The sequence below is a fragment of the Malaclemys terrapin genome, chromosome 4 (genome assembly GCF_027887155.1).
Source record: "Malaclemys terrapin pileata isolate rMalTer1 chromosome 4, rMalTer1.hap1, whole genome shotgun sequence".
In the NCBI taxonomy this organism is placed as follows: domain Eukaryota; kingdom Metazoa; phylum Chordata; order Testudines; family Emydidae; genus Malaclemys; species Malaclemys terrapin.
This window is the reverse complement of record NC_071508.1, coordinates 7,059,203-7,072,045: the sequence shown is the minus strand read 5'-3', so window position 1 is coordinate 7,072,045 and position 12,843 is coordinate 7,059,203. Positions and strand designations below refer to the sequence as shown.

The 12,843-nt window shown below is 48.3% G+C and overlaps 1 protein-coding gene across 3 annotated transcripts; it reads left to right on the top strand.

Moving 5' to 3' along the window:
• Positions 1-4,754: 4,754 nt before the first annotated feature.
• LOC128836652 (olfactory receptor 1009-like) lies at positions 4,755-12,480 on the top strand. Of its 3 annotated transcripts, none has more exons than XM_054027124.1 (2): positions 4,755-4,764; positions 11,555-12,480. In XM_054027124.1, the coding sequence occupies exons 1-2, from the start codon at positions 4,755-4,757 to the stop codon at positions 12,478-12,480; spliced, it is 936 nt and encodes a 311-aa protein (XP_053883099.1). The 3 variants fall into 3 exon arrangements, with proteins under 3 accessions (XP_053883099.1, XP_053883100.1, XP_053883101.1); XM_054027125.1 differs by lacking the exon at positions 4,755-4,764 and adding an exon at positions 10,583-10,592; XM_054027126.1 differs by lacking the exon at positions 4,755-4,764 and having other exon boundaries at positions 11,551-12,480.
• The last annotated feature ends 363 nt before the right edge of the window (positions 12,481-12,843 follow it).

Sequence of the window (12,843 nt, the reverse complement as noted above, 5' to 3'; positions counted from 1 at the left end):
CAAGTACTGATTTTGCCCCAGATTCCCAAGTGGCCCCCTCAAGGATTGAACTCACAACCCTGGGCTCAGCAGGCCAACGCTCAAACCACTGAGCTATCCCTCCCCCCTCCCTATGATCGTCTGCCTTGGGGAGGAGATTTGTTCCACCTTGTAATGAGGAGGCCATCTCAGCTGCTGACTCCCAGGAAGTTGCAGATCTGCAGAGGACAGGTCCTGCCCTGGGGTGCACAGAGACATGTATCCCAAAGATGGAAGTTGGGGTCCTGATGACTACTGCGGTGGGAATGGACCCCAAGGACTCTGTAGCTGGAAGCAAGCCCAATCTGAGGGAAACGGGGGTGATTTTGCTGGCCAGTGAAAGGTCTGTCATAGCCGGTAGCTGTGAGCCCACAGCTGGACCAGAGTCATCTTCCCTTTTGGAGGACACAGGAGTGTCTGACACAGAGGGGAGCCCAGAGAAGGAAGTCAGGAGGGGGGACAGGAGGGTCTGCCCACCTTTTGTAGGGAGGCTTTTTCCCAGGAGGAGGGTGAAAAATCTGCATCTAAAATACCAGACCCCTCTCCTGTGGTTCAGGTTTTAAAGGAAGACTGGGGGTCAGATCTCCTGGAGGGGAGAGTCCACCCAGCTGACCTGTTGGGAGCAGAGAGTGGGGTAACCAAGGGAATCTTACCAATCCAAAGCACCCCATTAAAGATGTTATTCCTGCTACCCTTGTAAAAAGATAATACTATCTCTTCAAGGCTGGGGGGAGAAAAACTTTGCATTTGGGAAGCTTCACAAGGGGGTGGGGTCCAACCCAAAGAAATTCCGGAGGGAGGGGCCGAGGGCAGGCATGGTTGCAGTGCACCCTTTCCGTGTCAAAGCCTCAAAGACATGCCTGAATTGAAAGCCCTCTCCAAAGAAGCAGAAGAATCTGCTTCAGAGTGCCTGGTACACAAAGGAATGGGGCAATGCAATAGACACTAAACAAGCTAAACCGAGTGAACAAATCCTTTCCGCCGTAGATTTGCTGTTCATCTTGTGTCTTTTGCTACTTCATCTATGGGTCAAGATAAAGGAGTTAATACTAGTGGTAAACCCTTTAAAGATATGGGACATACCTGATTTGTGGGGAAAAAAACGTTTGTACATGCTGGGGATGGTGACAAAGCAATCCCACAAGCACGTTGCTTTTCAGCTTATACCTGTAAACAGGCTGGAAGCTTGGCACAGCAGCAAAAGCATAACAGGCCCATGCTGCTGTGTGGAAGGGGAAAGGGAGGCACGATGCCTCCTGGCATTGTTGGCTAAATGCCAAGACTCCTACAGTTTGACCAATGATTCTATCTGCATTCTGTTAATGATACTACACCCTGACATGTTTTCAGGCACCCAGGGCCCAGGAGCCCCAAACTTTGCTAAAACACCTATGAATGACACCATAAGGTTTAAAGGTACTGGAAAGGGATCTGACCAGAGACAAACAGGGATTTTACATGTACTGCTGCCATCCAGGACAGTGTCCAAATCTCTGGCAGTAAATTCAGGAGGAGGGTGTGACTTATAGAAAATGTGCTTTATAGAAATATGCTTATGAGTGTAAATATGACATAACTGGAATACGTTTTATGCCAGATATGCCATGTAACATATCTTTGCAAAGGGTATGATCTACTGAATATATTCATCCTACTTGTATGCATGTATCACTTTTATATCTGAAGTTATGAGCATTAGCTCTGTGCTTGTATTTAAAGTATTTGCTGTAGGAAGCACATAAGGCAGATTTGGTCAACTTAGTGTGAAGGGGCTATTCAAGTAATTGGGAGTACTTAACTAACAATGGACTTTGGGAGACACCAAGCTACATCTGAACTGTCCTGGGAATGTTCAAACTAACATGTAAACAATGGCGTCGGCCTGCAAAAAGCTGAATCATTCATAGACGTGACTTGCCCAGGTGACTACAAACTCCATCTTGTTGAGGGGATTTTACACAGGAGAACAATGGGGTTTCCACCCACAAGATAAAGACCATATAAGGCCCTGGAAGCCCCTCCATTTTGTCTTCAGCTGGCTCAAAAGATAGCCTCTCCACCCCAAAGAGATGCCTTAAAGAAACTGGAACAAAGGACAGTAACTATGGGGTTGCTGGACCCAGACTAGGAAGGAGTCTAGTCTGTAAAAGAAGCTTATTGGAACATCTCTGAGGGTGAGATTTACCTGCATTTAGTTTCCTACTGTATTATGCTTAGACTTGCATGTTTTTGTTTTATTTTGCTTGGTAATGTACTTTGTTCTGTTTGTTATTACTTGGAACCACTTAAATCCTACTTTTTATACTTAATACAATCATTTTTGTATTAAGGGGGAGAGAGGGATAGCTCAGTGGTTTGAGCCTTGGCCTGCTAAACCCAGGATTGTGAGTTCAATCCTTGAGGGGGCCATTTAGAGATCTGAGACAAAAATCTGTATAGGGGTTGGTCCTGCATTAAGCAGGGGGTTGGACTAGATGACTTCCTGAGGTCCCTTCCTACCCTGATATTCTATGATTCCATGATTTTTTTGCTTATTAATTGACCCAGAGCAAGTAATTAATTCCTGGGGGAGCAAACAGCTGTGCATATTTCTCTATCAGTGTGATAGAGGGTGGACAATTTATGAGTTTACCCTGTATAAGCTTTATACAGAGTAAAATGGATTTATTTGGGGTTTGGATCCCATTGGGAGTTGGGTGTCTGGGTGCCAGAGACTTCTTAAGGACCATTTCTTAAGCTGTTGTCAGTTAAGTCTGCAGCTTGTGGGGGACATGGTTCAGACCTGGGTCTGTGTTTGCAGCAGGCTAGCGTGTCTGGCACAACCAGGCAAGGTACTGAAGTCCCAAGCTGCCAGGGAAAACAGGTTCAGAGGTCGTCTCAGCACATCAGGTGGCAGTCCCAAGGGGATTTCTGTGATCCAACCCGTCACACTATTCTTTCTGCACATCAGGATGGTTTGTTCATGTGCCCTCAATAAGTCTTCTTTAAAATACAGCCAGCTCTCCTGGACTCCTTTCCCCCTCATATTAGCCTCCCAGGGGATCCTGCCCATCAGTTCCCTAAGGGAATCTAAGTCTGCTTTTCTGAAGTCCAGGGTCCATATTTTCCTACTCTCCTTTCTTCCTTTTGTCAGGATCCTGAACTTGATCTTCTCATGGTCCCTGCTGCCCAGGTTGCCACCCACTTCTACTTCCCCTACCGATTCTTCCCTGTTTGTAAGCAGCAGGTCAAGAGGAGCATGGCTCCTAGTTGGTTCCTCCAGCACTTGCCCCAGGAAGTTTCCCCAACATTCTCCAAAAACTAAATAGAGAGGGTATGTCTACACTGCAATCAGAGGCGTGGCTATAGACATTCCCCAACGAGTGCTCATCTACAATAGCAGTGCAGCCACAGAAGCATGGGCCAGGTCAGTGGTTCTCAAACTGTGGTCCCCTGACCCTTGGGGGTCCTCAGAGTATGTCTAAGGCAGTGGTCACCAACAGTCAATTGCGATCAACTGGTCGATCCTAGAGGATCTCCCACTGGATTGCGATTTCCGTCAGTGTAGCAGGGCTGCTGCTAAGGCAAGCTCTCTGCCTGCCCCGGCTCCCAGAAGTGGCCAGTGTGGTCCCAGAGCCCTGGGGGGGGGGGCAGGAATCTCCCTCTGCGCGCTGCTTCTGTCTGCAAGCACCACCCCTGCAGCTCCCATTGGTGGGGAACAGGGATCTGTGGGTAATGGGAGCTGCTGGGGTGGTGCTTGCAGACAGGGGCAGCACATGGAGCCATGTGCCCCCGCACCAGGGGACACAGGAGTGGCATGGGGCCGGGGTAGGCAGGAAGCCTGCCTTAGTGGTAGCCATGCCACATCATGGAACAGAAGCTGCCGGAGGTAAGTGCTGCCCGGCAGGAGGCCACACCCCAACCCTGAGCCCCCTCCCAGAGCCAGCACCTGTACCCCCACCTCCACTCAAACTCCCTTCTAGAGCCTGCACCCCGCACCCCCTCCTGCACCCCAACACTCTGCCCCAGACTGGAGGCCCCTCCTGCACCCAAACTCCCTCCCAGAGCTTGCACCCCTTACCCCCTCCTGCACCCCAATTTCCTGCCCCAGGTTCAGCCCAGAGCCTCCTCCCTCACTGCAAACCCCTCGGCCCCAGCCCAGAGCCCGCACCCCCTCCCAAACCCCAAACCCCTACCCCAGCCTGGTGAAAGTGAGTGAGGGTGGGGGAGAGCGAGCAACGGAGAGGGGAGGGGATGGAGTGAGCAGGGTGGGGCTTTGGGGAAGAGGCGGGGTAGATCCTGGGTTGCCCTTAAATTCAAAAAATGATCTTGGGCGTAAAAAGGTTGGAGACCACTGGTCTAAGGGGTTTGTGAAAGATTGAGACTGAAAACTGACTGAACGGAACTCAACTATCCAGAGAATAGATTTCCAAAGGGGTCCACACCTCCATTCGAAATTTAGTAGGGGTCTGCAAATGAGAACCAGTGGGCCCTACAACTCTGCCTAGGACTTTGGGCATGTCTTCAGGTGGCTACGCTGCCACCCATTGTTTGAGCTGGGCATGCCTACCAGTGTTGCAGTCATACCTCTGATTGCTGTGTAGACAGACCCTCAAACTAGAGGAATGATGCTGCAGTGGTTCGGACTTGGGTGACCTGGGCCCTCTTCTCTTTTCTGCTACAGACTTGCTATGTGACCTTGGGTGAGTCACATAGCCTCTCTGTGCCTCGGTTTCCCTTTTTTTACATTCATTTGTATGATAAAAAGTGGAGCTATCCGCATGGTCCTATCTTGCAGGGATGTGAGTGTAAAACCATTAAAGCTTGCAGTGTGCTTGGAGAGCTAGAGATGAAAAGTGACTTTTTACATTTTAAACATTTTTATAATACAAAATAAAAATCAATTTTGAAATGAAAGGTCACGTGGAAGTGTTACATTCCCAAAATGGTACATATCCTCCGCATCAAAATGCCTTCCCCGTCCCCACAATTTTTTTAAAAAACAAAATTTCATTGGAATTGACACATTCCTGCAGAAAGTTTGGGTTTTGACAATTGGCATTTTGTGGCAGACTAATGGGCCATTGGAAAATTTTCAACTAGCTCTACTTGTTTATGCAAATTAGCACACACATTTTCATATGCAAATTTGAACCCCTAAAGGAAATAAACAAGCCAATTGGCACCAAGATGTTGGAAAATTAAAATATTCTTTCATTATTTGAATTTGCTGCGCCTCTTTCCTGCATTTTTACTGGTTCCTGTCTGTGTTCTGGGAGGCCGGGTTCAAAGTCCTTTCAGAGCTCAATTGCTGGAGTTCTGCATGGTTGGCTCAGCTTAGTGGAGGTGAAATGAGTGTCCCAAGGAGGCGTGAAAACAGATCCTCGGCGAATCCAGCAGATATGGTCTTCCTCTCCTCATGTCACCCAGGAGGCTGTCCCTGGCGGGTAGCATTTGCCCACCTACAAACTCATTCTCAGCTTGACACATACGAAGGCTGTCGCAGCTCGACACACAAGGACAGCTATAAACATATGCCTAAAGGGTTGAGCTCAATGCTCCCATGGGTGGGAGGTGGGAAGAGGAGTGTAAAATAGAGAGATTTTCTATAGCGGGCCTGGCAGAATTCAAATTTTATTTTTGTGATGGATAATATCAATGTTTATTTTAAAGCATATTTGTTCCAATTTAAATTTTCAGAGTTGCACAAAATTATGGGGTTTAAGCATTTTTTTTGTGTGTGGCAAAGTAAATTTGCCCAGTTGTTGGCAATGATGGAGGTGTCAGGCAATAATTATGCAATGACAGTCGATGTCGAGATTCAAAAAGTTAACGCTTTAGCGCCGTTCAAACACAGATTGTCAACGTCACATGTCGAAATATGCGGAGTCAATAGCCTTAAATCAAACTCCGATAAGTTCTCAAGCAGACTTTGCCTGTCTGTAACTTTCCGTTATCAGGGGTGGAAATGTTTTGTCATTGGGTTTGTGTGTGTGGTGAAAATGACGCTTACCAGCATTTACTGATAAAAATCATCCTTCCAAGCCTATCTATAGTTTTAATACCCATGCAGCTTGGGCGGGGGAAAGGGGGAGGCAGGAAGGTCTGTGGCTTGATACTGGTTGTAATAACTGGCAGGGTGCATCCAGTGAGTCTGGCCCATGGATCGGGGACTCCATTGACAAGCTTTGGTCACCTTGGTTTATTGTTGCTACTGCCGACTTCGGGGTGCAAAGGGTTGTCCTCCCCCCTCTCCCCACACACTTGAGGAGCTTGTGTGTGTGTGTGGTGGTGATGCTGGAAATCCATTGGGTGATGTGTGTGTTGTGCATGTGTGCTCATTTGTGTGCATGTGTGTGTATGCGCACATGTGCATGCATGAGCGTGTGCTCATTTGCATGCAGCGGTGTTTGTGTGTGTGCGTGTCTGCTGATTTACATGCAGCTGTGTGCATGCGTGTGCCTATATACTCGTTTTCGTGCATGTGCGTGTGAGCTCATTGGCGTGCAACTGTGTGTGTGTGTGTGTTTGTGTGCATGCACGTGTGCGCGTTTGTTTGCCTGTGTGCATGTGTGTGTGTTTGCGTGCCGGTGTGTGCTCATTTGTGTGTTCAAGTGCATGTGTGCATGCATGTACTCATTTGTGGGCAGCTGTGTGTGCATGTGCATATTTGCACATTTGTGTGCATGTATGTGTGCATACGTGTGCACACTTGTTTGCATGCAGCTGTGTGTGTTGGTGTGCATGTGCGAGCTCATTTGTGTGCAGTTATGTGCCTTCGTGTGCCGGTGCATGGACATGCAAGTGACAGGTCACTCAATAATGCCGTCAATGATAGTACCCAACTTCCAAAGAAGATACTGACGGGTGAGATCAGGGCACTTGGAGGAAAAGTACCATCAAACTGTGTGAGAGCTGGGTTGCTCACACAGTGGCAGGATCACCCTCTAGCTGCTTCTGGGGTATCCAGACCCTTCATGCAGCCCTGACCCCAGGAGTGTCTTCCTTCCTGCAGGAGAGAGATGGAGCAGCTGCTGGAAGGAGAACCATGCACGCCCCCTTGTGTCCTAGTGGTTTCCATTGGCATGTCACCCTGCCAGAGAAAGTCACCTGGTCTCTGCAAGTTGACTTGAAAGTCACCTGGCCAAGCATCTCTCCTTGGTCTTAAATGTCCAACAAGATCCTTGGCACCTTCTAATCCTGTCTGGTCCTGAGAACATTGAGACCAATTGCCTGCAAGGGGCTGCAAAAGTTCTTACTTTTCTACCCATGAAGAAACTTCATCCCCAAAATTTCCCAGCTGTCAGATATTGGGGTCCTTCTGGCAAGGAGGCGTAGCCTTCCCACCCCACACTGCTGTGCTGTGGAGACCTTGTTTTAACGGCTAGTTTCCAGGATTCCCAGGCAATGAACAAACCGGCGCATGTGCAGCGTGGGGCCTATCAGGGCAGTGAAACTGAGTATCTAGGATTGTGAAAGAACAGTTTTAAAGAGAATGTTTGTTAAGAAGTGGACTGGTCACTACAGTCCAGACATGCACGCTACCCCTCCCTCCTTCCCTCCCTTCTTCCTACCAGTGGACCTCAGCCTAGACCATGAAGGATTTAGGATCAAGAGAGGAGTCCAGTTCCCATGGCCATTCAAGCTTTGGTCTCTCTGCCTAGACTCGCAACATGAGATGCCAGTTGTTTTTGAGATGTGTCCTTCTGGGAGCTAGATGGAGAATCTCCATCTCATTTCACAGAGGCCAGCAAACAGTCATCACACAATAAGAGTTTGATCTCTACAGATCTGGGACTAGACTGGAAACAATGACCCTAGCACTGGATGGGTCAGTATCCCATTCCCCAGAACCCTAAGCCATCTGGATTGCCCGGGGGCTAGTCTGTGTCAACAGTGAGTAACACCAGAACAAAGGGCCATTCAATGAAATGGAGAGGTGACACACTCAAAAAGGACAAAAGCAAATATTTTCCCCACACAACACATAATTAGCCAGTGGAACTCACTGCTACTGGATGTTGCAGATGCCAATAATTTAGCAAGATTCAAAGAGGGACTGGAAGTTTATATGGTTAACAAGGATATCCAGATAGTTAAGGCTAGGGGAGATAGGGAAGGGAGATTAAGTCTCATGCTTTGTGGATTAAACAGATCAGACTATTAGGGGTAAGATTGACCCTTCATGGGGGATCATCCCAAATCTGCCTGCCTTCTTGCACCTTCCTCTGAATCTTCTGGTACCAACCACTGTTGGAGACAGGAGACTAGGCTAGATGGATCACAGGTCTGACCTGGTACGGCAATTCCTATGTTCTTATTAAACAGTGTTTTTCCCCAGTGTGTGCACACAGACAGAAAACTTCTGAAGTGTGGGGGGCTCCTTTGGGGATGGATGGTGCGAAACATGAGGGGATAATTTTGAAGGATAAAAATTGCCAAGCTGTGCCACTCGCTCTGCCGCTGAGCAGCTCTGAGCAACAACTTTGGCCATCTTCTTAACTGCCTCTGCACCATGTGCGTCACTCACCCTCAGCACAAAGTGTGTGCAAAGAGCTGCCGTTGTGATCTGGCAGCATTTCACTCTAGCTTTTCACAGGGGTAAATGATGACATAAGGTGCAAGACCAGGGAGTCTCTAGGTCTTTGATTGAGGGGACTGACTGTGTTGTGTACCTGGGAGGAGAATCCAAAGGGCTCATCTAGCCCTGATATGAAGCTCCTTAGGTGAGTCTGTGGTGAAAAGTCCCAGCGTCTCCACAGGTCAAGTTGGTCTTCAGCCATCTGTCCAAGAACAAGAAGGGCAGGAGTTTCTACTGCAAGGTGGGTCTTTAGCTGCTTGGATATCACAAGCATCCTCTCCTTTGTAGATTTGCCTTGTGCCTTGGTGCTGACAACCAGGGGAGCTGGGAATCCACTCAGAGAATAATCTGTTGTTGTCTGGCTGCATATAAAATTCTGTCTCAGTCACAGGTATTGATTATTGCACCTATCTATGGCACTTATATGACCTGCATCACCACAGTATCTGAGTACCTCACAATCATTAATATATTTACCCTCACAACTAGAGCCAGACGAATAACTGATTTTTCAGTTTGCTGGCAGTTCAGAAACAAAATAATTGTTTTGGATTGTCCCGAAAAAGAATTTCAATCTTTTTTCAGCAAATTAAAAAGTTGGAAAAAATTGTCGTGGGTCAAATGAAACCTTTTGTTTCAATTCCAAGTATTTTAATTTTTTTTTCTTAAAAATTTAAATGAAGTTGATGGAAATTTCAGAATGATAGGAAATTTGGTTTTAATTAAAAAAAAAAAAAAGAAAAATGATGATTTGGGGGGGATTTTGTTTTGTTGGGTTTTTCCTCGACTGAAACAATTTGGCTAATTTCCCACAAATTTGCAAAATGTTTCGGTCGACCTGAATCTGAGTTTTTCACTGAAAGAAGGTTTTGTTGAAGAATGTCACCCAGCTGTATTCACAACCCCCTCTGTGGCAGAGGGAGAACGGAGGCAAAAGCTATGGGCCAGATTTCTAAAGGTGATTACGTACCTCAAGAGCCTCCGAAGCCCCTACACATCTAACTCTGCACCTTGAAAATCTAGCTTTAATTGACTCTCACAAGGAATCTGTGGTAGAGCAGGGACTTGAAGCTGAGTTTTTTGGATCCCAAGCTAGTGCCACTGGACCGACCTTCCTTTCTGCCTGCTTTCTTTAGGATAGGTGGGTATCTATGGGCAATGGGACACAGTTATGCACTTCCAAGTAAATTAACTCCACTGAGATGTCCTGCTCAACCAAACTTAAGAGCCATTCATGAATGCAGTTGAGTCTTCCCCAGTCAGTGTGCTGGCACCAGACTGCCTGAGCCTGAGTTTGGTTCCTGAGTGACATTGGTCAGCTCCAATGGCCTAATCCAAGGCCCAATGGAAGCGTTTTGGGGCAAAAGACTGTCTTTTTTATTTTGTATTGGTACAGCGGCCGGCATAGCCCTGCCACAATGCAAATACAGAATAATGATAATTATTGATTGCAGTCCATACGAGGCTTTTTAACTGACTGCAAAGGGCTCCAGCCATAGAATCATAGAATCATAGACTATCAGGGTTGGGAGGGACCTCAGGAGGTCATCTAGTCCCACCCCCTGCTCAAAGCAGGACCAACACCAACTAAATCATCCCAGCCAGGGCTTTGTCAAGCCGGGCCTTAAAAACCTCTAAGGATGGAGATTCCACCACCTCCCTAGGTAACCCATTCCAGTGCTTCACCACCCTCCTAGTGAAATAGTGTTTCCTAATATCCAACCTAAACCTCCCCCACTGCAACTTGAGACCATTGCTCCTTGTTCTTCTTGCCAGTTGTAAGTGGGTCTTGATTTTTGCCAGTTTAAAGATTTGGAGCTTGATCCAAAACTCATTGAAGTCAGTTGAGAGATTCTTTTTGATGTCAGTAGCTTTAAGGTCAGACCTTTGTGCCTCATTAGTTTATCTTTCATTTTCAGTAGCTTCAGCCTTATTTTTGTCCTGACCAACCTTAAAGCACCGTCCTCTGAAGATGCTGTCTGGCTTAGCCGGGGTTCCTGGAACATGGGGCTGAGTCTGTGAGCTTTGTGCTCCCCCTGGAGGCTGAGTGGGCTGCGTTGTCCCGCCATTGTGTTCGACAGCTGTTGAGGGCACCAGGTTTTTTCTTTTGCCTTCCTCTGGAGCAGCAGAGAACGTCCACAGCTGAAGATGGGAAACCAGATAGGGTGGACCAATGAAGTGGTACAGAGAATTGTCTTTCTCGGGCATCTGGCTGGTGTATCTTGCTTGCACGTTCAAGGTCAAACTAATCCCCAAATTTGGGGTCAGGAAGGAACTTTCTCCCAGGTCAGATTAGCGGGGACATTGGGGTTGTTTTGCTTTCCTCTTCAGCATGAAGTGTGGGTCACACCTGCTGGGATCATCTGGGTATACTTTACCTGATCAACGCTCTGCCATTGCAGGGGCTTCAGGCACTGCTGGTATATTGGTCTCACCTGTCATCTGCCTGTGGCACATAATAGTTTAGTCTCCTGAGGACTGAAATGCTTTGACCTAACTAAAGTCTTTGAGCTTAATATGAGGGTGGCTGAATGAAAGTTGATGGCTTGTGTTATACAGGAGGTCAGACTAGATGATCACAATGGGCCCTTCTAGCTATAAACTCTATGGAATGAGATTGGGGGGGGCGCCAAGGCCAGTCCCTAGTTTGCCAAGCGTTCTCACCTCGACAGTCTCAGTCAGAACTGACTCCAGTTGGCTTTCCTGCTAGCAATGGTGATCGGCAGGCCAAGCATGGGATGGGCCAGAGACTGAACCGACTCTTGCCTCTTACCTCAAGGTGAAGGCACATTGGCAGGGTGTGTCTGAGAAAGAGTGGTGAGGTGATCAGCACACCTCCCGCTGCCCATGTTGTCCCTGTTCTGTGGGCACGGGGGCTGGGACTCCAGTGCTAACCATATACTGTGTCTCACTGAAAGGTGTCGAATGTCTGCTCCCCTCGGCAGGTGAAGCATCTCAAGGCAAGGGCTGCTGGAGGGAATGACACCGCTGTGACCCATTTCATCCTGCTGGGCCTCACGAACCGTACGGACCTGCAGGGGCTGCTCTTTGTGTCCTTCCTGCTGATTTACACCATGACACTGATGGGAAACCTGGGCATGATGGCCTTGATCCACGCTGACCCCCACCTCCACACCCCCATGTACTACTTCCTCAGCACGCTCTCCTTCGTCGACGTCTGCTACTCCTCCGTGGTCACCCCCCGGCTGCTGGCTGATTTCCTCGCCACCGACAAGTCCATCTCCTACACTGGCTGCGTGGCACAGATGGCTTTCGTCTTACTCCATGGCACAGCCGAGTGTCTGCTCCTGGCCGCCATGGCCTATGACCGGTTTGTGGCCATCTGCCGCCCCCTTCTCTACCACACTCTCATGTCCAGGTTGATGTGCGCACGGCTGGTGGCTGTGGCCTACACCCTCAGCATGGCCAACTCAGCCGTGCAGACCAGCAATGTCTTCCGGCTGCCCTTCTGTGGCCCCAACCACATCAATCACTATTTCTGTGATATCCCCCCTCTGCTGCAGCTTGTCTGCAGTGACACCACCACGGCCAAGGTAATTCTCTACATCTTCTCCGCCCTGGCAACCATGACCACCTTGACCATCATTCTGGTATCCTACGGCTACATCCTGGTCACCGTTGGGAGGATGAGCTCAGCAGAGGGCCGCCGGAAGGCCCTGTCCACCTGTGCCTCCCACTTCGTGGCCATCTTTCTCTTTTATGGCACGGTCTTCTTCATGTACATCAAGCCCAGAGCGGGGGACTCAATGGACCAGGACAAGGTCATCTCAGTGTTCTACACCATTGTCATCCCCATGTTGAACCCCCTGATCTACAGCCTGAGGAACAGGGAGGTAAAGGACTCCCTGAGAAGGAAGATCTGTGGGAAGATATTTTCTTAATGACCTCGATAGAGAAAGGTGGTGGGAATTACCGGGGGGGAGGGAGCGCACAGCCCCACATACACGGTCATTTGGTCTCATAAGGAGGAGCTGCTAACCACTACAGTTTGGGTGCAGAAGGCATTTGCTAAACAGCAAATGTGACTTAACTTATTAAAACAAAAAAAATCTTCAACCCATTTTGTGTTCAGGGAAATACAAAATGGCTTCAGTTTGGCCCTTCTGTGAGGAGCAGAGTCTCCTGGCTGGATTGAACAACACGGTGCTTGACGTTCATAGATTTCACAGATGTGAAGACCATTAATATGAGCTTGTCATAGGTGATGACTCTGGACTATTCTGTTATAGATTTCAGAGATTCAT